At 39.2% G+C, this 24,645-nt stretch overlaps 1 protein-coding gene across 5 annotated transcripts; it reads right to left on the minus strand.

Moving 5' to 3' along the window:
• Positions 1-2: 2 nt before the first annotated feature.
• On the minus strand, positions 3-22,649 carry LOC113580024 (rap guanine nucleotide exchange factor 4-like). Of its 5 annotated transcripts, none has more exons than XM_027014326.2 (30): positions 22,339-22,649; positions 19,690-19,832; positions 19,442-19,530; positions 15,734-15,880; positions 10,855-10,924; positions 10,486-10,550; positions 9,985-10,091; positions 9,548-9,669; positions 9,119-9,302; positions 8,842-8,926; positions 8,659-8,719; positions 8,278-8,354; positions 8,040-8,186; positions 7,831-7,937; positions 7,649-7,734; positions 7,445-7,523; positions 7,062-7,212; positions 6,728-6,816; positions 6,506-6,536; positions 6,325-6,403; positions 6,007-6,153; positions 5,246-5,343; positions 5,047-5,172; positions 3,701-3,879; positions 3,443-3,533; positions 3,288-3,338; positions 3,071-3,158; positions 2,741-2,805; positions 1,320-1,374; positions 3-1,071 (listed from the first exon to the last, which is right to left on the minus strand). In XM_027014326.2, the coding sequence occupies exons 1-30, from the start codon at positions 22,404-22,406 to the stop codon at positions 944-946; spliced, it is 3,015 nt and encodes a 1,004-aa protein (XP_026870127.1). In that variant the 5' UTR covers positions 22,407-22,649; the 3' UTR covers positions 3-943. The 5 variants fall into 5 exon arrangements, with proteins under 5 accessions (XP_026870127.1, XP_026870119.1, XP_026870134.1 ...); XM_027014318.2 differs by having other exon boundaries at positions 10,855-10,927; XM_027014333.2 differs by lacking the exons at positions 15,734-15,880; positions 19,442-19,530; positions 19,690-19,832; positions 22,339-22,649 and adding an exon at positions 12,540-12,810 and having other exon boundaries at positions 10,855-10,927.
• Between the last annotated feature and the right edge of the window lie 1,996 nt (positions 22,650-24,645).

Raw genomic sequence — 24,645 nt, forward strand, 5'->3', positions numbered from 1 at the left:
TGCAGAGTTGAACAACATATTTATTTAGATTATACTATATACAGGATAAGTGTAGATATATTCCAAAAAGATTAAGAACTCTACAGTTTATAAGAGACGCAGAGTGAAAACAAACAAAATCATTTTGAGATTCATTAAAAAAGATGTCAACCAAAATATACAAATATAGCCCAATATACAAAATGACATGCTACAGGCTACGGCAAGAGGTAAGTGACTAGCACAGAAAAAAAACAGCAATTAAAACAGTCCTTGAGCAAGAATACTGATGTAGCCCACTTGAGTAGGACTCAAGGGATTTCAAAAAATATTTTAATGACCACAGAGTAGTATTCTGATAGAGGGCTAAGTACTGAAAACAGGAATACACTGGTCTCAAATAGTCTACTAGTGGAGTTACCTAACTGCTTATTCCAAGTATGGGGCTGGCTCAGATTATTTTAGCACACTGTGATAAATCTGTGATAACTGAAAGACACACCCTCGCACACACACAAACAAATTATACGGACTGTTCAAAACTGAATATCAGCTAATTCAGCTGGCTAATATCAGCCAGCACAGAGCTTGCTTCTAAATCTCTAGACATGACTGGCAGTCCTAACAATATGAAGTAAACACAGACCCCCTCACACCCACATACAATGTGTGCGTGCGTGCATACACACACACACACACACATACACACACTTTTTGAAACTTAAGCTTGGATAAGAATGCTGACATACATTGAGCACACACAGAGATTGGTTGGTAGTGGCAGTGCACACAGTAAATGACAGTTATATAGTTCAGTTTTACTAATGGTGGATACTGTATATAAGCTATAGATATGTTTCTGTGTGTGTGTCTGAGAGAGGAGGAAGGACAAGTGACAGGGAGAGAGAAAAAAATCTTGGAGAGAACAAATGAGCAGATTAAAAAGATGACAGCTTTTAGGCTCTTATGTTCGCCTTGGCTCCAGTCTGAAGGATCGTTGTGACAGGGTCCTCTGGTTGTCAATTACAGAGAGCTGACGAACATAATTACGCACTTCCTGGGGATTCTTACTGGCTGGCGATGCCTCAATGTCTTCAAGAAACAACATAAATTACATTTTAACCTCACAACCAGGCATCTGGCAGATACATATATCCCAGTGAAATCAGGATTTACAAGGAGATTTTTCAGTTAATGAATTAATTGTGAATTTATTGTATCTCTCATCTTGAATTTGAATCACACTCAAAGATCATTGTTTAAAATGTTTCTTATTTAATTTCCACCAGAGTACAGTGTATAAGAATATAGTGCATCTAACAATATTTGTGTCAACTTACTGAAGGGCTGGCTCCTGCAGTGTCTCACTGCCCGAATTGTATTAGCAATCAAACGCTGAGAAAAGTACAGAGAGGAATATACCAAAGACAACATGAATAATTCAGAATAGATTGGATTACACATTATGGTCTGCATTTCTGCAGAAATATCTCCTAGCCACTGGAAACTTGACACATTATTGTGATATTCCTTCTTTGCATAGAAACAAAAGCCGAACACTAGTCAGTTCACTTTTGAGTTTCATATTCTATTGAGAATATTTTTTAGAAACTTTATAATGCTACATGCAACTTTAGTTTAAGAAAATGTGTGTGTGTATATATATATATATATATATATATATATATATATATATATATATATATATATATATATATATATATATATATATATATAAAAGATCCAAAATACAGACTGTACAAAGGAGCCACATTCCAACACATAGTAGTTAGATGTTAGAGGCTGGCAGGAAAAGCATACACTGAGAGATCCAAACAACTGACAGGGCTCATACATAGGAACATATACAAGGCATATGAGCTGATCACCCCAAGTCCAAATGGGAGGAACTGCAGAGAGAGGAGGAGAACTACAATGCTAACATTGTAGATCCAGTAGTATAAGTAGAGGCAAACAAACCAGTCATCTTTACAGTGGACAAGATGCAGAACACAGCAGTAATAATAAATGTGGCAGTCCCAATTGATTTTTCCCAAATGGAAAAATACCAGGGAGTGAAATAAGAAATAGGGTGAATAAGAAAGATTCACACAAAAGCTGTCACAATGCTGATGGGGGCCTTTAGGGCTATGACAGATTCCAGGAAAAACAGCATCAGTCCAGATGAGCACAATCCTAGGAACAGTAAAAGTATTGCAACACAGCCTCTGGTAGAAGGCTCGAGTATAAGGAAAGAGATATGATTACCCACTACTGGTGAGACAGGAATTATATATAAAGCAAAGTTCCTCTCAATTTTACTTGCATAGCTGATAAAGGACCTCTGTCCGAAACATCCCATTTCTCTGCAAAGTGTATACTTTACTACCTACTCTCTTACACTGCTGTCCTGGAATCTTCTTCGGAGATTCAGCAACAGTGTATTCACAATATGTACTTTACGTAGCTTTAATGCAGTTTTTGCAACATGCCACAGCCCAAGCTGCTAAATGCTAAATTATCACATTGTGCCTGAAGAACATAAAGAACCCCTTCAACATATAACATAGACATGACCTCTTTCACTGAACCTAGTGGCTTGATACCAGGAAATACATCTACTAAGACAAACTATGTAAAATTTGTGTTTTGCTGCTGACAGCTCTGGCTTGGTGATTGAGAGCTTTTAGGGCCCATCTTTGTTACAATGTTGAATAGGGAAGGATCTATATAAATAAAAGCTGAACTGAATTGCACTTACCATTTTCTCAAAGTTCACCAGCCCATCAGTGAATGTCTTGTTGCCCTCATGAGTGAAAGTCATGTCTGTGAAATGAGAGTAGTGAGCACGCAATCGTGTGGGTTTGTAATGGAATCCAGAGAACAATATATTGGTACTTAAATGTAATAATTAAGATATTGTCTCCATTCTTTGTACTCACTGCATATAATGGCAATAATCCTGAACTGAAGTGAACAGTATTTATTCTAAATTGCTTCAGATGGACTATTCCTATGATTATGGGAAAAACTATGGGCAAGAACCAAGATAAATGACAATCCACTTGACCAGCCTTGGGCCTAGCCTTACCTTTAATGAGGAGGGGCATGAAGGGGATGATTGGGGGCTCCATCTTAGCTACAGTGAGGCGGTACACACGGTGGTTTCTGGATGGATCCTATGTAGACAGAGGTGGACAGAGCAATACTGAGTTGCAACTTAATCAGCCAGTAAGGTACATAGATGGAAAGATAACCTTACTGGGTGTGCAATTTTTAAAAACCTATCAAGTTGATGTGAAACATACTAATAGACTCTCAAATTCTGCATAGAACTTCTTAAATTTACTGGGTAGCTTCTGCAGAGAGAAAAGAAAATAAGACATTAGTATTTGTTTATTTCAGTGTCTGTGCCACTGTGTTTGTGTGTGTTTATGTGTATGTGCTTGTGTCTATTATTTACCTCCCATGTCTGACTCAGCCGGCTAACAGCTGGATTGCACATGCCCATAATGATGGCAAAGAAGGAGTTGAGATTTCTAAACTCCCTGCAGCTAATAAAATACACACATAATCATGCTTTTCATGGCTCTCCAAAGACACATAATGCTAGGTCAAGATCACTATTAAAGAACAAAACTGTTACTATTGTTACTTTACAAAGTCCCATTTGTATGTTATTCAATATACGATGCATGTGAGTGTTTCTTGTTTTGTTTACTGGGCAGCGATCTTGATGAACTTCTTAAGCAGCTGCACCCGTTTGCTGAGTGTGCCACACAGGGTGACCTCAGTTACCACCCACAGCTGCACCTGGTTGAAGCGACGAAGGAACAGCTCCAGGTTGGCTGTGGAGCGCCGGTATGCCTGCCGCCCAAATGTATGATATACTAGCTCATACTGCAAAACACACACATGCACATACACACGCACACACACAGACGCACACACACAGCTATTAACTGGTAAATGCATCCCAATAAAACATGTTCTCAAAGACAAACCGTAAGGATTTTCATTTTTGTGAGTCACTATATATGCTAGTCTGCTCTTTTTACACTGTTTGACTCTAAAGGTTCACAAGATGTTTGGATGGTTGCCTGAACAGGGTCACTCTCAGGAGCATGTGATGTAACCTTTGGTAATCCCAGTTGATTTTTACACCAAATGGATTAAATAACTCTAATCTTTCTTCTTTCCATCTCTTAGGTCTCACTGAAAGAATGCAATCTCACTCTACTCTCTTTAGAGAATCGGCCTTCAATGAAATATGCATGGTCAAGGAAATTTAAGAGTTTCGAAATATAAAACCAGGTGATGGGTGTGGTCATGGGCATGTGGTACAGTAGGGTCTTGGATAGGACAAAGCTAAAGTATTTGTACATGATCTTATTTGTGCTTTAGCAATTCTGTACATGATGAAAATGAATGAATCTTGCATTTAGGCTAGATAGCAGCTCCTTTAATACTGGGATATTCCAGTGTGCCACAAAGATAAAATCTCATTACTGAATGTGTTTGTGAATGAACCTTTGGGATGTGCACTTTAGGAGAACTACATGCAGCATAGTACTCACATAGAGCCAGGTGGGAATGGTACTGTTTGAACTAATGGTCTTATGTCAAGAATCTTCTAATTCTCCCCAAATCAGCTCTTTCTGTGTCAGACTAATTTCACTTAAACATTTTGCTAGCATTCTTTATTACAAATATTAAGAAAGCAAACAATATTTCAAGCTCTTGGACAAAGGGGTTTCATCAGCACCAATCTGCACCTGCATCTTAAAGAAACTGGGTATATCTTCATGTACAGATGAGTTGACAGATTCCATTCACATATATTTAGAGAACAAACTAGCATGGCTGTGTTGTGTACTCAGAAATCCTACAGAGGCCCACATGCAGAAACATCAAGACAATCACATTTGACCAACTGGCTACCCAGCTGTAGTTACAACTGGGTTTTAACTCTGCAAGAGAAAAAGATCAACTGAAACCCTCAGTGAGGACAATATCTGACAAAAGGCTAAAGTGGTAGACATTTATATGCACATATTATATTTCTACCTCATGCACACAGCTGAAGAGCTCCCAGTCATATAGGGTCATCTGAAAGGCCAGGTCTTTAGAGCTCATGAGCTCAAAACTCGACATGGAACCTGTGGAAGGACCTTCTTGCTCTGGAAGAGGAGTCTGTACACAAGAAGAATCCTTAGACTAGGCTTCACAATATTGTACCTCTCTTTTAATTGGTTGGACATCTTACCAGTGAATCAAGCTGTTCTCTTGTACAAACAAACAGACGTCCATTCACTCCTAGTGACTGGAACACTGATACATCATTGGGCTTCAGAATCTGCTTTTCTGCATCAGAACAAAAGCTAAGCATCAGTCAATTCATTCTTGAGATTCTTTGAAGAGTCTTTGAAGGGTTATGTGTAGTTATAGTTGTATGTAACCAAGATCAAATAAGGGTTTATATCCAAAACTATGGAAGTGTCATTGTTTTATTTATACCAGATTTACACCAAATTTAGTCCTAAAAGGATTTTAGGTACTAAAACGGATCTATATAAAACTGAGACCAATTGTTTAGATCTATATAAAATTAAGACCAACTGAGACCAACTGTTTAAATAATAAACAGTAAAATCAACAGCAAATTCAAAAGTGTCCCACTTGTTATGGGAAACAGAAACTGAATCTAAAAACAATCTATTCATAACAATCACTTTCTGTGGCTTTAATACAAGCATGTGCATACTGTATATTACAAGGTTGCTGATGACTATCTTAACCCCATACATGAGTGAAAAATGACTTCCTGGGCTGACATGCTTTTATCTAGAAGAAAAGACACTAAATATGTCTCCTTTCAGTTGCCTTATAAAAGCATCCATCTGATGAGTCATCTACCGGATGACATAAAAGCACTGAGATGGAGCATGTTTCCAAAGCAACAAAACACAAAAGAAAAAGGTGCACAAATATGGAAAGCCTGATCCTGTAGGGTGGGGGGTCATTTACCTCCAGAAGCACTGAGGCTGATCAGAAGCAGCTCATCAGTGGATCCCAGTTTGTCAGCCACAGTTGCTGCCACCTCTCTCCCAGATGCCAGCACAGGAACTCGGATGGTGGTATATGTGTGATCACTGCAGTATACTTTCAGGAGTACTAAACAAACACACACAGTTAAAACAGAGCCAGAGAGAGAGAGAGAGAGAGAGAGAAAGAAAGGCAGAGTGAAAGAGAAAAGAGGAAGAGAGAATGAGACACAAAACAAAAGACTGTATATGATTTGAAGTCTGATGTCCCTTACCCACAAACACAGAGCCATGCACTTACTGTCATCAAAGCTCCTGACTGGCTGCTTTTTTGCAAGCCTCTCTTCTCCTGAGCTAAACTGACGCAGCAGGACTTTATGCTGAAAGGAGCATAACAGTGACAGCGAAAAATAGCTTTATTAGACAACTAGGAAATAATTATTAGGTAAATAGAACACTGACATAATGAAAACAAAACACACCTTTTTCTGAGAAGTTCGAGCATCATCAGGGCTGAAAAAAAAAAAATCATAGTTGCTTTTTACATGCATCAGTTTTGACCAAATTACCAACATAGTTACCCTAAACACACACACACACACACACACACACACACACACACACACACACACACACACACACACACAAACACACAGAAAGAGAGACAGTCCTATATACACACAATACAGACCACCCACACTTACTACTGTCTGATTATTTTCTCCAGCTCTGGCAGTAGTTCCTTAAGTGGGCGTAAAACCCTGGCGTCACTGGAAACAAATCCATATAGCTCCTGCATGTGCACAAACCAACATATACCCAAATATACATGCATAGATATGTTTGCAAGTAGTACATAGAGATTGTGTTTGTGCATCTAAGTAATGAGGTTGAGCTCTTTTAGTAACATATGGAATTGCATGCGTTTGTTTACATCTGTATGTGTGCGGAGCTGAAGAAAAGCACTCTGTATAATGTCCAAGTGCTAGCCTACAGGAGTGCTAGCCTTCTGTTTAATCATTCGTGTGCATGTCCAACCTCCAGAAAACTGAGCACAGTGTCATCCTCCAGCAGGTAATGGGCTTGCAGTGTGGCCCACCGCAGAGCCAGGCTCAGCACACGTCTCTTACTGGCCACAGTGTAGTCCAGGCGCTCTTGCTCTGAACCTTGGGACGCCTGAGAGTGGTAGGTACATACATGCTAAGGAGCATACACATACACATGCTGTTTGCAGACAAGGAGCTAACTTCAACAGGAGGAAAGAAAAAGCTATGAATATTAAATACATTCAATTTACATTTCAAGAATAAGGAAATAATCAGCAAGGTGTCTGGCAAACAGCTAGGTACACCTAGCTTTTGGAGAAGTGATAACTTTGTAGTTTGATCTGGGAGGGTAGGACATGACTGTTGGGAGGATATTGGGCCAAGAGGGCTGGGCACAGCTGGCTGTTGGGCATGAAGACACAGTGCATGAGAACAAAGTCATCCAGAGCAGGATCTGTGCAAGAAAGCCAGTAATTAACCAATTAGTTAGAACTTCCCACCAAAAAGGTCAATGAGTTTATTTTGGTCCATTGTTATAGAACGTAAGTAACTTGCTAGTTTAAGGTACTAACTAATAACCTGGGTCAGAGAAATGAATGTCCAGACGCATTGTCTCAAGCAAATGTTCTAGAATCTTCTCTGGGGTCCCTGACATCACAGTGTACCTGTAGATCAAACACATACTGATTAATACTGTAGCTTGGATAAATGAAGAAACAGAATGGATTAAATAACTGTTGAATTGATTGATGGGTTTATACTTGAAATGGGAAGGAACATTTCCATGGGTAGATGGATGGAGACTCTTCTGAAGCACCAACACATCCTTATCATGTTCCTTCAGACGGACTGTGTTCGCCTCTACGTCCTGCATTCATATACAAACACACTTGCAAATTAACATTTCGGACAGCAGAAGGAAACACTTTTCCTTTCTAAGCTGGAAAGCATCTATGCATGTGCATTGTACCCTGAGAATGCGGTTGAAGTCTTCTTTGTCTACTCGTAGGAAGTGGCAGTTGTCTTCTCGCAGTACGATGGAAGCTGCACGTGGGGCATCATTAACCAGTGCTAACTTTCCAAAGTCATCACCCTCATGCAGTGTGCACACGACCCCCTACGAACACAATGCCACAAGTGCATATCACTAGTGCTGAGCCTCAGTGAGTTCAATAACAGCAAGTAGAGAAGCTACTGAATTGGCTGACCTTGCCATAGATGACAACATTTACAGATCCCTTCTGAATGATGTACCAGGAGGTGCCTTCCTCACCCTGATTAAACACTAAACCACACACACACACACACACACACACACACACACACACACACACACACACACACACACACACACACACACAAACACAAACACACACACACACACACAATGTGACAGAGTATTTCTTTTCTATTCTCATTATTTTGAGACATTTTGGTCTTTATTTTAGAACTAGATGGTAATCATCCGTATTGTCTAATTTCTGCTGCATGTAATCAACCACAACTGCAGCACAAACTGCACATCAGCAAGTGTATACATCAGCATCTTAAAAATGAGTTTAACTTATTTTAAAATGATTTCCACTTACAAACAGTGCCTGCTTTGGCATGTGACTCAAAGATTAAGACACCAGCAAGCTCTCGCTTTACCTGAGGAGGGCAACACAGTCAGAAGTAAAGTTTACAGACTTTGAAATTGTCCATAGGACTAGAAATATTATTACTTTAACTATTAATTAAATTTAAAAAGTGTAAAAATATATATGTCTTACAGTGTTGGACAGGTGGGTGAGGGCTTTGACGTGCAGTATTTCATCATAAATAATTTCCAGGTCTTCAGGTGTCCTCTGACCTGGCCTACACAGAGATGTGAATAGAGACTGAGACCTTAAGCACTGCCTGTCTCTCTTCAGATTATGGACTTTTGGCAAAACTGGGTAACATATAGAGCATGAGATGAGTGAAATATATAGTATTTCCTACTGTCTTAATTGCAACACAAACTGATCATAAGTACACTGGACCACAGGGGCGCTTTTGTCCACTCACACTTTTCGAAGAATCATGCGCATGTGTGCATCTGGGCCAATCTGAGAAAGGAAGAGGAGGGTCTCCTGCAACTCTTCCTCTGCTTCTCGTTTCTCATCTTCACTAGGTAATTCTGCATCCTCCTCCTCATCATCAAGGAAACGATAGAAAAGGTACTTGTCTTGGAAGTTAAGCTCCTGGTCAACTGTAGAAGAAATAACGTGCTGCTAAAGAAATCCTTACAGCTTGACATAGTCTGAGGAGTGTACTTTCAGTGGTCTGATTATGATACTTATTGAGTTTTGGTTATTTTCAGCACAATTGATGTCAGATAAATAAATATTTATTTTACATGAAATATTTAATTTCCACTAGGTTGGGCTAAGGCTGAACACTGCAATCACTTTTAAGACATAATAAATGTTGCAGTTGTTGGAGTTGCAATCCCACCATGGTTAAGAACTCCTTCCTCCAGCAATGCCTGCCACATTCCAACTGCATGGGCACGACTGTGAACACATGAACTCTGCTGTAGCTGCCAATCAACCAGCTCGGTGCCCACACAACACTGTCTGTGAACACACAACAAACAAAACACATGTGCATACACACACATACACACATTTATATGCATATAACCACATTTTATTAATATATTTCAAATCCAAAACTAAAAACAATCTGGGCAAACATGTTTAATATGAAAACTAATATGTTACAATATGTTACAAAAACTAATATGTTACAATATCAAACCAATACTAACAATGATCTAACTAGCAATTATCTACTTCTATGTTATTATGGATGGATTTTGGTACAAGAAAATCACTCAGTGTTATGTTATCTGAAAATAGTTTTTGCTCTCTTAGACATGCAGAATGTACCTGTAGGTTTTCAAATGGTATTTTCTGTCTCTGATCATGTGGGGAGCTCTGGCCAGAATAGCATTACGCAAAACCTTCCCTGCCCTCAAAATCTTCTCTGATGGAACCTGAGATACGTAGGGGCCAGTGTTTGGGTTAAGGGCAAAACAGCAAGAAGGGAGAGAGGGAGAGAGAGAGCGAGAAAGAGAGAGAGAGAAGAGGGTGGGAAAGTGAGAAAGATCGTTTCAGATCTAACTGTCTATAAAATGAAGCACAAACCTGTGTGTAATGGCATAAAAGGACTCATTTCAGCAGATGGTGCTTTTTATTCTCCATGAATATTTTCCCATCGTATTTGTGTGTGACAGGGTGATGAACACCTGCAGCCACATGGGAGTGGGTATGGAGGTGAGCACCCCTGTGAAACAGCTATACTACTAGCAAGGCATTTTAGTTAAATGCTAAATTAGAAATGAGGGCTTTAGGGCAATACAAGTAACATTAGAGTTATGGCAAATATACCTTGTTCAGATTTTTTGACATGAAGTTCAAGGGGTCTGTGCTGAGATTTTCCTTGTCTGGCATTCCTGCATTACAGAGAGATAACTGGAGAGGGTTTTGTCTTTCAAAGATCTGCACACACGTACCTACACATACAACTACAAACTCTTTCACTGTAGGTATGCTAGTAGATGCTAGTTAATAGTCTGAACTAACAGTTACACAGCATGCAAGGCAGTGTCTAGAGAACAGAGCCATTAAAAGGTCCACACTGTATTTAAATTGATGCAGGTGGTTTGATGCTGCTGCTTTTTAATGACGTGTTTTTTGTATGTATGTTTGGGAACAAGAAAGGTAGCGGTGTGTGTGTGTGTGAGAATGATTACTTACGGTCATTGCTAGCTCCACTCTCCATCACCCCATAAGGAGGGGCCAGCAGACCTGCCATGCACTGCCTGTACTTCTGCAACAGACATTACTCCATGTTATGATGAGAATCTGCTGTATATTTAACCTTGTTCCTCTAAAGCTTAACTGTGCTTCCATCATACATCATACATTTAGCTGACACTTATTAAAAAAAAACTTACAATTCTGAATGAATACAATTTGAGGGTTAAGGGTTTTGCTCAGGGGCTCAACGGTGGCAACCTGGATGTGGAGTGGCTTGAACAGGCAACCTTCTTATTGTTAGTCCAGTACCTTAACCACTGAGCCACTGCTGCTGCTTTCTTATAAGTGCACCCTAGAACAAAAGCAGCTCCCTCAGATTAGCCTTTGTGATTTACTATGAATATTCAGATCTTTTTTCTTTTTCTGTCTCTATCCCGTTTCTGTCTCTATCCCGTTTATGTGTACCACACTGTCTCTATGGTGATGGGTGATGATGTAATGGATGCGGTTAGAGAACATTTGTCTGTGGTTTATTGAAAAACAGAGTTACAAACATGCCCTGCAACTACCACATACTCAACTCTCTGTCATCTTACAAGGCAGCATATGATTCTGTGAGGCTAAAAAGAAGAAGAAGAAGAATCCTGCTTGCATATTTAGACTGTATCATATCTAAAATTCACTTTCATGTTCCTGAAAACAATATTTAAAATCTTGACTAGCCTAGCTTTTCTCATAAATGACTAATTAAGCAAAAAGGGTAAAAGATAACTAAGCAGCTAACAACAATAGTTACTGTGTAAAGTGCGCAGAATTACTCCCACCTACAGTAGGATTGAGGAGAAAAATATAATAGGATGGTAGGACATCGAATATGGACAAATGTGCACTTTACATTCCGAGAGTGTTTTCACAAACTTTGGTTAAATATAACTTTGTTTCTTTGAACTAAGTTAAATATATTCATAATCTATACAGACTGTATAATTGATATTTGATATAGTTTGATATTTATATATAGTTTGATATAGAGCATATTAAATAATTTGTAACTAATATCCTATAGACTTAATTCTGTACATCCTCAGACAAAGTGCATTTAGTGAATCCAGCATCCTTCATGGTTTCATTATACTATAAAAAGCATCACATTCTTTTTCAAACAACCCCCCCTCTCCTCACACAAGCATAAAAACCCAACACCGCACTCTTTCCTTTCCAGCTGACTGCTTTCATATAGGTTAAATAAATAAGCCTTAGTTATGTAATTCTCTCTCTCTGTCTCTTTCACACACACACTCACACACACACACACACTCACACACACACACACAGGAAGTGCCTTCCTGTTCTTAAGTGAGTGCCAGGTCTGACCGTGCCCTCTGTGCCTGGCACAGTGTTGAAGTCAGGTCTGAGTGGGAAGCTCTTCAGCATGCGGCTCACAGCAGCGCTGAACTGATCAGCTGCAGCTGCATGCTCACTCCTTAATGACTGAAAGCAGCACACCACAACAGAGCCCAAAGGACAGAGAAAGCACTAGTCACCTCGATGTTATCCACAATGTAACCATACTACACTGATGCCAATACCATACTACACTGACAGGAATCCTGGGCCAGTATATGAATATTATATGATCTGCAGCCAAATAGGTTCTAAAATGCTGACCAAGTAAGACTTACCTGGGGAAGGTTTCTGGCGTGCAGACAGACAGAGTCCCTTAAAAGTGAGATTTTTGCTTCCGTCACTTCCGAAACACAGCTGACATGCCAGCATCATCTACTACAGCCCAGGAAATGTTCTTTCCCTCACACAAGCACATGAACACGTACAGGAAAAGTCTTCCTTCACACACTGTTCCCTGGATGAGTGTAAATATATGCATGTGTGTTCTTAGCATTTTCCTAGCTAAGTATCTGACCGGACTCCAGCAGCCGTTGCCAGACGATTGCTGCAAGCCAATCAGGTGACTGAACCCAACGCACCCTGCAGCACAACACCACTACTGTGAGAGAGAGAGGGAGAGAGAGAGAGAGAGAGAGAGAAAATGAGATGAGAGCACCAAGAGGGAGGGATGAGAGATGGAAAAAGCAGAAAGGGCAGAAGTACGGGCAGCTAATAGGCCCCTGGCTCTGGAGAGCTGGCAGTCTTACAAATTATTAAAAATGTTAAATTGTATTTTCACTGAAAAGATAGACAGCTGTGTCTAAGTGTCCATGTTTGTTTGTTTGTGTGTGTGTGTGTGTGTGTGTATGAGTACACTAATTAGGCACAAAGTAATTACATTTAGCACATTAAAACTGAGGTGTTTGAGAAGAGATTGGTTGGTCTAGTGTGTATACTCAAGTCAAACAATATGCTGCTTTATTTAGGCTTTTAAGACCTTGCTGTCTCTGAACCTCTCATCTTATCATTTATCACACAATAAAACAAAACATGATATACACTAATGACTATAAAAGCACCTCCCATGAAACTATGGACTTCCCAGATATGTCGGGGAAAGGGGTTGTAAATGTTTTCTTTCTTTGTCATAAATGAGTATTGCTTATCCCCAAAACCCTTCTATTTAACTTTCTTAAATATGTAAAAATGTATTTCCTCTACATATTTGTATTACCTCTACATACACAAACCCACAAGAAAACATTTGTGAACCCTTTCATAAATGTCTCCTAAAACAAAACCTGATCATCTACTAAACATCATTAGTGTTTGTTATTGAAATGTTGTTGAAATGTTAAACAACATTTCACAGTGTCAAATCTTCACTGAAGATCAAGTTAACTGAGACCTGTTCTGAACTAATTTATGTGTGGGTCTGATATGCCAAGCCAACAAAAACGTTTGGTTACCTTCTCAAACAACAGAATGCAATACAGTGCAATACAGTGTAGTACAGTGCAGGATGAGCATGCATTCCTTATAGTTGATCTCTATTCATGAGTTTATCATAAACAAATCACCGAATGAGTGTTATTCAGTGGGAGGATACCACAGAGCTCTTTAAATAAAGTGGTGCTCAGCTGTGGTCTTTCAGTGCCAGAATGTAGCACATTTTGATGATTTTTCTGCTCAAACAACACCTAATTCAAATAAACAATTACCAGGTTTAGTAAGTGTGCCAGAGCAGGGAAATCACCAAGCTGTGCTTGATTCTGGCCTTCCATTACTGGAACTGGACATCCCTGACCTAAATGTCCCACATTGTTACTGGAGAAATGTTTGCTGGACACATGAGACAATTTAAAATTTGCACTTTGCTTTGCTCCCTGATACCCTAAATGGGTCGTAATCATTGTGTTCCAACCTAAAATCTAAGATGTATGAGGAAATTCAACAGAGCAGTGTTAGGGCATCTGTCTGTGATCCAATACTGCAAGGGGATCGGGTCATAATGCATGACAATAATGGCCAATTCAGTGTCCTGACCTCAATCTCACTGAAAAGCTGGTGCCTTATCTGATTCAGGCCATCTGAGTGTGGTATGCGGAAATTACTCATCAACATACTGTAAACATAAAAAGTAGGAAAAGAACATGCTGAAGTTACTGCCAGTAAGAGAGGTAAAACTAGTTACATTTAAATAACTATAACAGTTTACAAAAATTTTCCATCAGTGACATTGTTTAAATAATTTGTTCAACAGAGATATGGCACTGTAAAATGTTGCATCTGTAGTTTACCATGTTTTCATTTATCATTATGAATTTAAATGCTGAAATTATGATAAAAACCCAGTTTAAATGCCATTAATGCATAAATTCAGGTAATTCAAAGTTTCTTGAAATTGTACATAGTGTCTCTACCCGTCTTTTGTACATATATGCTCTTTAAACGCTCTAACATAATTTAAATGATAATCTAATTTAACACTACATGTTTTGGATCTATACTTTAATTGGAAACATTTTAAACAATACTGAACAATTCATTTATTTTGACAAGCATTATCTTTATTCATTTTTTATGTCCATGCACTGACTATACAGTATTAAATACATTATGTATTAATAATATTAAAAAAAACTAATTTAGTCTAAACTTTAAGGAAGATGTTTTGATCATAATTCTTCCGGCTGAGAGCACTACATTATTACGTCACTGACTTTCCCTCTACATGTACCCACATACACATATGCAAAGTCATACATGTACACACACACATACACCCCCCACCCATCCCCACACACACATACACACACACTTACTCACCCACTTTCTCAGATAACAGACTTGAATAATGATTGAGTTACAAGATGGAAAAGCATTGCTCCATTAGACTGATCCAAAATTCATGCAATATTTATTCTCTGTGGTACTTTCAGTCCATTTACACTTCCAGTGTCTATGAGTAACTAATACAGTAGCAGACACACTGTTGGTGCATGTGTGGTGCTAAATAAAAAGGCACATATGGTCATTGGTACGAGGGGTGACACTATTTACAAACACGGAATTAACAACACAGATGCCTGGCTGTGCTCCCATATCTGTTATATCAACAAGCAGAAGTCTGATGCTGTAAACACACAGTTTGTATTCTTACTAAAACACACACACACACACACACATACACAAAATGCTCATAAAGATAACAGGAGCGATTAAAGGACTCAAAGGGCCTAATGATTATGCAGAACTCTAAAAGTAGAGACCACTTTTAGTCAAAGTAACCAGATATCAGTTTTTTTTAGTACCAACAACACAAAAACAAATGTAGACCCAGCCATTATGACATTGTTGACATTATGATGACAAATCACCCAGCACCCTCCAGTGGAGAGCTATGGTACTTTGGTACACACATTTGCACTAAAATGTACTTTTTAATGCAACTAGGCCCACATACACTCCCACACACTCCCATACACACCTCCCACAGGGTCTTGAACTCCCTCTGCTCGATGCGCAGGAGTTCACTGTTCTCTCGGCTGACAATTGTGGCATGTCGTGGAGTGTTATCCAGGATGGACTCTCCAAAAGCTGTCCCTATTCCCAACGTACAGATTGTTACTGCATCCTAAAAGAATACATGATCAGGAAACTGTGTGAGAGAGAACCTTTAAAGACCTTATTACAGAATCTTTAAAATGTTTATGTATGCTGCCCTTATAAAGGTTAAGGCAAGAGATCACACAGTGAACATCAACATCACACATGCTGATTTGATCAGTGTTCATTCATGCTGACTTGATCAGTGTCATTACAGCAGAAGATTATCCCATAGAGCATTTCAAAACCTCTCACAGCTAAACATAGTGAATATTTTATTAGTGAGGCATGAAGCCACATGAAATGAATATTCATGATTGCAGGCTGGGCAGTCTCTGTAGGAAGAGGGATGCAGAATTGTGAAGGAGATTGGGAATGAAGTCTTCTGTATTGATTCTCAGTCTACTTGCCAGACAGGGGAAGTGACATTAATCTTAGATTTTCTCTCCAGTGGGAGTAAAACAACATATTTCCAGTTTTATATTCTACAGGTAATAAGCACAATTGTATGTGTAAGAGTGATTGTATGAGGTATATTGTATTGTACTGAGGTATATTGTATTAAAGACTTGCGATGACAAACTATATTGTCATGAATTGTACATAATTGTAATATTTAAAAAGTGTTATATTTTGCATGCCATCTTGAAGTATTGCTTAGTCTTAGAAAATATTGTGGTGTCTGCCACAAACTTGGATTGTGGGCCAAGGGGTGAGCAGTGAGGGGCAGAGCAGGGAGGACAGCTTGCACATCTCCGCAGACATAGTTTAAATTGGAAATTCAGTGTTGTTAGAAACTTTAATTGATGTATATGTATTAGTTTAACCCTGTCATAGTTACCATCCCCCTGTTTTCCCTTTAGAGTGTTCCTTCTTTGTTTCGACGCTATGGCTATATTTGATCTGCTACAGCTAATAAAGCGTAATAAATCTCGAGTGCAATGTCTTCCAGCTCTTTCCTTTTCATGCTGACGCTGCAGTATTACTGCTGAGCAAACTGTCCCAGGATTTTCTTCTTTTGAATTTTTGCCTTACATTCCTTATCTTTCAACTGCTGTGTGGCTCATACATTTTTGAGATTTAGTTGCAGCCTCACCAATTGTCTTTATTTGTTTAATTATTTTTGTCTCTCCTATAGATTATGTTCTAGACTGATGTCCTAAACTGCTCTTCTGCCCTTTCACACATAACAGCAATATTATTTACACTAACTAATCTTTTTCAATCTGTCTGCCAGTGTGTGTGTGTGTGACTGAGTGTGGTGGTGAGGATACAGCATTTTCTTTTTGCAGTAATCTTCAGAAAACCTGCTACTCCCTATTTTTGTTTTAATATTTGAATTGCAGGACACAGTTAGTTACTTCAGATAGTCATGCTATTCATTTTAACTTGATCATTCATTCAGAACTTTGAGATTCTAATCTTTTTTCAAAAGGTTTTGGGTTTGACATAACTCATTTGCGCCATATTATAGGATACAATAAAAACTCCATGTGCAGAATTCCCAGGTTATGCAGGCTCAGTCTTTCTGAGGACCGCTCCTGTAGTTAAACCCTTTACATTTTAGAGTGTGTCCTTCACTGACACATATACTCTAACCTCATGAATATCTTCCTAATTAGCTACTGAGTTGAGTCAGATGTGTTTGATGAGGAACAACAGTAAAATGTGACCACTACACTCACTGTACACGTTATTAGGTCCATGTACACAGGTGCATTTAATATATTCGCGGCAGACTGTAGATAGCATCTGTTTCTGTTCACATTTGTCAGCCAGCTTCCATCCTGTTCATTGCTGTTCAGTTTCTGACCACAGGGCCACTGTTTACCCAATAGAGGTCATTATTTAACGGTCACATGGTATAGCATGAGTGTATCCATCACAGCATTGTTTCTGGAGCCTTTACACCTCCATGTCACTGTGGGGTCTGCTGCCCAGAAAACCTGCAGCGAATAGCAGTCCTGTGTATGGAATCTGGCATCTAACCTCTGATGATGAACTGGAAGATGGCTAACAGGCTGTGCATGGCAACAGATGGCGCTCCTACATTGCTTAATAAAGTTTCTTGTTAAGTGGGTGGTAAGTCACCACCTACAATACATTATGTATTTTTTTAACTTTTCTTTTCTGAGCATATCATACTTCTACAAAGCAACCATTTGCATTACACTACTGTTACACTACTATTTTGTAAATGCTTCATGTCCAATTTTTTAATCAAACCATAGATAGGCATCATGATAAATACTGTGTATTGTGTCCAAATATCCTAGTATTATCCTAGTATTATCTGATAAAAGATAAAAAGCCCTAGTAATAAGTGTAGATTGCAAAAAGGGAATTAAGTAATTTTCTACTCTGTCTTTCTGCCGAGGTACACCTACTGCTGATGTCATGCTATTACTTAGCCTCAACCCGTCTCAGCTACCATGGCTATTCCCACCACCCCCTGATATCCCCTGCTGTAGCCCACCACAGTTCCATCCCAGCCAACTAATTCTCCGTTGCCCTTGATGGATGTTCTCTTGCAGGATGGATTACGGACACACCATTGGGACAAGACTAGGACCTCTAGAAAACCAGACTAGACATTAATTGCTTATTTTTCCCATTTTATTATTATTACTTTATTTTTCTAGTAGAATTGATACTACTGTGGTGACCATTGTCGGCCAGAGGAGGATGGGCCCCCCCTTTGAGTCTTGGTTTCTTCCTTATGCTCTAGGGAGTTTTCCTTGCCACTGTCACCCTTGTCTTGCTTACTGGGGGCCTGGACTTAGACATTTGTAAAGCTGCTTTGTGACAACACCTGTTATAAAAAGAACTATATAAATTAATTTGATTTGAAAAGTGAAATATGTCCTGTTCCTTATTAGAGAGCCCAAGTTACTTCTGAATATAAATACCCTATAAATACCAAACATAAAGGAATGTCAAAGCAATATTCAAAACAATGGAAAGTTTTCTTTGAACCGATGAAAGCTTAAGACTGAATTGCCTACAGTATAAGTGACTACTTCATTGAAATTTGCAATTTCCATTTTCCATCTTGAACACAAGAGAATCTGCTTATAATCTGTTAATATAAATAATAAAATCAAAATTACCACTGTAGACCAAAAGCAGTCCAAGATGTAAAAAGCTGATAATTATAAAACTATAATTATCACTAGAGAGCATCTTTGATGGCTTCCTGAGGTGTAAACATTTTAATTTTCACCCTTTCTGTATCATAAGTATCAATTTTCCACTATACAATAACATAATTCACTATCTTTCAGAGTTTTTATCCTTCTCAAATCATGTGACAGACCTAAGCTGTATAGGGCTAATGATTGTAGATTTAAGAGTGACTCACTGGAAGTCCTGCTCTCTCTGAAATGTTCTCATTCTCTGCACAACTTCAACTTCTACTACACACACATGTCAAATATTCAAGAAGTCAATAACCAATTTTATTGCACACTCAAATTTTCTGTGTGCATGTTGACTGGCAAAATTTATCTCTGAAATTTTTTCATCTGAAAAATGAATATGCACCATGATTAGTCCTCTAAAAAGAATTCTTAGTGTTTGTGTTTTGTACCTGATGGTTGGCTGTCTCAGACACCTTCACATCCAGTGAGCCAGATAAAACAGCATACCAGCTTGTGCCGATATCACCCTGCCGATACACTACAGAGGAGGCAAAAAAAAAAATCAAGAAAGCTTATCCGATAATCACTCATTTGAAGTTTGCAATCTCATTCACATGTACTTCTGAACATTGTGGTAGATAAGGCATATCTGATAATTCTGTTTAAGACAGTGTGCTACCACACAGCTTTAACTTACAGGTGATTCCTTTCTCTAGGTATTCATAGAAGCCACACTGACAAATCTGCTGCAGGAGGCTGCGGTGGAACTTCTTGAAGGCCTTTACCCCCTTTAGCCTTGCCAAAATGATGTCCACATCTTCCCCTGAACGTTCTGCTGGTCTTTAAAAACACATACACAAAATAAAGCACTCAAACAACAGGAATGCAGACTGTTAGGACAGCAGAGCACAAACATTAAAGGCTGCAGTGCAATTCATGAGACTGCATGCCAAATGACACAAACTGTCTTCTTGTACCATGCAAGAGGTACACGCATCAACAGGCAATCTGCTTATGTTCCTAGCTTCTTGTGTATACATTGTGTGAATGTATACATTTCCTTTTATTGTTATAGCAAAACAGAAAACCATTCCTACATTTTCAGCATCAAGGACATGTTGCTATGGAGACAGTAACTTAAGGTGACATAAGGGACAAGAGAGAGACAAGTACTAAGAGAGAGACAGGAACTAATAAAATACTCTGGCTTACATAAAACAACAGGCTAAAAGGAGAGTATAATATAATGAAGAAAATTCCAGAAATAAAAAAAATGCTCAGGATGTTCTTGGGATAGAGTGTGGTGCAATATAGCTTTTTCCCACTGCTCACTATACCACTATACTATAAGTTATCTCCTTAACCAGCTCAAGGATTCCATTTACACTTCCTAACAATATTAATTATTTTCAAAATGCACACATCCCACGTTTTGGCTGATTAAGAAGACGAAGTCCAATGTTTGTGCAAATTTAAGTGCTGATGGGTGCTGATTAAGAAAATTATTTGGGTGTACAGAATTTACAGGAAGAAAGTTTCTGCGAACTACATGAACACCATCATTCTTTGTAAAGTGAATGCAAGGAAGGTTATTTTTTTATTTAAATGTCACTAGAGCAGAGGCACAAAATCTTATCTGCAAAGGGGTATTGCAGTTGGAAGTCCTAATAAAGCAGAAACCCACCCACATCAATTAATCTGTTCTGCTTGGTAGGAATGAAAACCTGCAGCCACACTGGCTCTTCATAAAGAGGATTCCCTATCCTCTCCGTAGAGTCTTACCATTGAAGAAAACATCTTGCTATTATTTGTAGCAAACACATTATCTGACAACATGTGCAACTGCTTGTTTGCGGTTATTTACTAGAGCTTCACACTGTAAGCTGCAAATTTGTTAATCTTGCATGAGATGAAATATTCATAGAGAAAAGAAGTTCAATAAAGTGTCTATCAATATGATACCTGTGATAAAATGTATTTGTGTATTAGTACATTTTAAACATTGTCAGTATTATTATGATAATACCCCATTGATGTGCCTGCAGTCAGTAGTGTGTAAAACAAACACACATCCAGTGGGCATTTAACTGCTAGTGCACTGCAGACCCCATCAAAGAAACCCATTTCTCTCTCTGTCTGTCTCTCTGTTTCTCTCACATCTTTTCTCAAGTACTTCCTGGCATTCTAGTACCACCACTGTTATTGCAGGGAAATCAACAAAAGGACCATTCTACAGGCCCCTTTTCCACTTCACCTTCTCAGATGTATTGCTGGGTCACTATTACAGATATTATTACATACAGGGAGATGAGGTCACTCTTTTTTCCTGTGTCTACTTAAGACAGCAAGATTCATGTTAATGAACCTCCCACATGTGATATCAGTGTTGCAGGAATAATGACTTAGCTTGTCACACCCACAGACAGCCAAACCTTTTTTGGTCTAAGTAAACACAATTTATTGAGCATCAGCTCTTATAGCACTGCTGCATATATGTGTGCACTGATCCCCAGAGTAAAGGGCTGAAGCTGAATGCTCCAGAATTGAGTGCATAGCCATGAGAGGCAGAGGCACACTGAAGGAATATAGTATTGATTAATTTAAAGATGATCCACTTATGATAAGTTCAAAGACTCCAAAAAAACCATCAGCAACTACTACCCCAGTCACAAAAAGCTGTAAGGTGATCTCACGTTCCCTCTTATTACCATGGTAACCTGCAGGGAAGGGTTTGAATAAGCAAAATGGGCTAGCTTTCAGACTGAGGGGAAACACGATGCAAGACATCTAACAGTGAAAATGGGAGAGGTATAGCTCAACCGATAATGTGCAATCTAAACGTAGTCAGCGGAAATTGTAGGTTTCTAACACTGTATTGGCGCACTGCAACTTGACTGTTCATTTGCTTAAATGAGATAGGGTCTCTGCACGAGAATCTCTATCTCTCTCTCACACACATACGCAGGCATGCATGCATGCATGCATGTCCCTGCAGTACCCGTTTTTCCTACCGGCTGTTCCTGTTTAGCTATTTACAATGGTGACATCGGACATGTGGTTTTAGGAATAGCCACCCAAGTTCGAAAAATACCGAATCATTCTGCTACCGAAATCATAAAACTGCCAAATAGCCTAAAACGTCATACGGTTCGTGAATGCGCAATTCAATCTTATATCGACGGAATGGTTAAATAATTCACCAATGACAAATACGCACACCCATCTCGTAACAGGAGCGGAAGCCGATGGCGGATTTGTATCATACTGTCACCTTCTGGCAGCCACATGACTTTGGAAAGGAGGCATGCGAACTGAATTGGTAAAAACCTAAATGAATATTGCTCACCTCTTGTCAAGGCAGACAATCCACTCGGTGGATGCAACAGACTGGGCGGAGGTGTACACCGCTACCATCTTCGACTAGACTCGTGTGTAATATAGAGGATTACCAGCCTACTCTACACTACATCAGCTTGCTTTAGCCTGCAAGGGGTTTGCCCCCCCCCTCCCAACCTCTGCCGTCAAGTAGATGGTAGTGGCGCGGTTTCAGCGTCACTATGTCCGCTTACGGGAACAATAAATTGTGATAAAACCCGCTTTACACAGGACGTCTGCTAGTGTAAGGCCTGTGTTATGTTCTGATGAGCAGAGGATAGCCAGCCTTGGTATCGGGAATTGTTGCAAATGTTTCAAGAATGTACTGAAACTAAAGAAAACAAAGATGTATTGCTGTCAGCAAAGTTACCTTATTAAACACACTGATCGATTTGCATTACATACAATGCATGTGGTTGTGAATGACTGTGCCCGTAATCTTTAGCATATTAACTGCTGTTTGCTGCCGCAGTACAACGGTGTTGCTCAGTCGCAATGAAAATGGCCTGTCGCCGTGGTGACAGGTTGATGCTGCAGTAGCAGAAAAGGGCGTGGGCAGGAGAGGAAGTGATGAGACGTTATCAGGCATAGTGTCTTTCCCCGGAGAAGGACAAGCGGCAGAGGTGTGCATAGGGGTGGACTGATGTGGGATAAACGAACGATTAACTGAAGTGGAAAAAATAGGACAGACACATACATATGAACCTACATGCTTATAATGGATTCAGAAAGTATTCAGCTCCCTTCATTGTTTGCACATTTGCGTTGTAGATTTAACTTTAAATGGATACATTTGACATTTTTGCACATCAGTATGCACTTAATAAAGCCAAAGTAAGACATGTTTTTAAATTTCTTAAAAATCAAAAACTCTCATTTCTCATTTACATAAGTATTCAAACACTTAATTCTGTACGTTGTAGAAGCCCCTCTGGCAGCAATTACAGCTTTGATTCGTCTTTGTTAAATCTCTACAATCATACCTGGATTTGCCCAAATTATCCTGTTCTTCCTGACATATCCTCTCAATCTCCATCATCTTGCATGGGAAGTGTCTGTCATCTTCAGGTTTCTCCACTCATGGTGTAATGGAGCATAAAAGTGGGCATTGGCTAGACCATTTAAGATAGTCAGTGACTTTTCTGAAACCACTGCAGCATTGTCTTGGTTGCATGCTTCAGGTCATTGTTCTCCTGAAGGGTGAACTGTCACCCCAGTCTGATGTTATGTGCACTCTGTTCAAAGACCTCTTTGGATATGGCTGTATTCTTCCTTCCATCAATTCTGACCAGTCTCCCTGTCTATGCTGCTGGGAAGGACCCCAGTAACATGGTGTTTCCACCATGTCAGGTGATGAACAGTGCCTGATGTTACCTGGACATACATGTAGTGCTTAGTGTTTTGTTCAAAGAACAATGTTTGTCACATCAGAGCAGAGAATCTCTTTTCCTCATGCTCACAACATCCGTTAAATACCGTTTGTCAAACTCCAAAAGTTATGTTGTTTACCTTTTACTCAAGAGTTAATTCTATCTTCTAAGCAGAAAACTTTTTGAAGCTCTGTTAGAGTGACTGTTGTGTTCTAGGTCAGATCGCTGACCATTGCTCTTCTTGCTTACTTATTCCTTTAAGACAAACTAAACTAAAGAGTCCTGGTGGTTCCAAACTTCTTATATTTATCAAAGCCACTGTGCTCCCGGGAACACTCAAAGAAATTATTTTATACTCTTGCCCAGATCTACACTTCACCACAGTTTTATCATGGAGTTCTATATTTACACCCATATTTATGGAATTTAGCAGATACTCTTATCCAGAGAGATTTACAAAAGTGCTTCTATTTGTCTACTTAAAGTATCCTGACATAGCATCAATTGGATAGACTCCAAAAATGCTCTCAGCAGAGACTAGTAGAACCATGTGTAAGTGCTGAAACTTAGAAAGAGAGCTACAAAACACAATACAAGAGCAAATAGTGCAAATATAAAGTGCAAATATAAAATATTTAAAGTGACTGATTAGATTTAATTAAAGTGCTTGTCAAAGAGATGAGAGTTCAGTTGGTATCTGAAAACAGAAAGGGACCTCCCTGTTTGGACAACCAGTTTCATGGGTGCTAGAATAGAGAAAAGTCTTGATGCTTGTCTTCCATGAATTTTGAAGGAAGTGGGGTCAATCTGGTCGTAGGTTGAAAGGCTGAAGGTTGGGTTTTCACCATTGTCATCAAGTAGTATGGAGCATGACCATTTTTGGCCTAGAAAGCAAGCATCAGAGCAAT

Source organism: Electrophorus electricus, chromosome 1, assembly GCF_013358815.1.
Source record: "Electrophorus electricus isolate fEleEle1 chromosome 1, fEleEle1.pri, whole genome shotgun sequence".
In the NCBI taxonomy this organism is placed as follows: Eukaryota; Metazoa; Chordata; class Actinopteri; order Gymnotiformes; family Gymnotidae; genus Electrophorus; species Electrophorus electricus.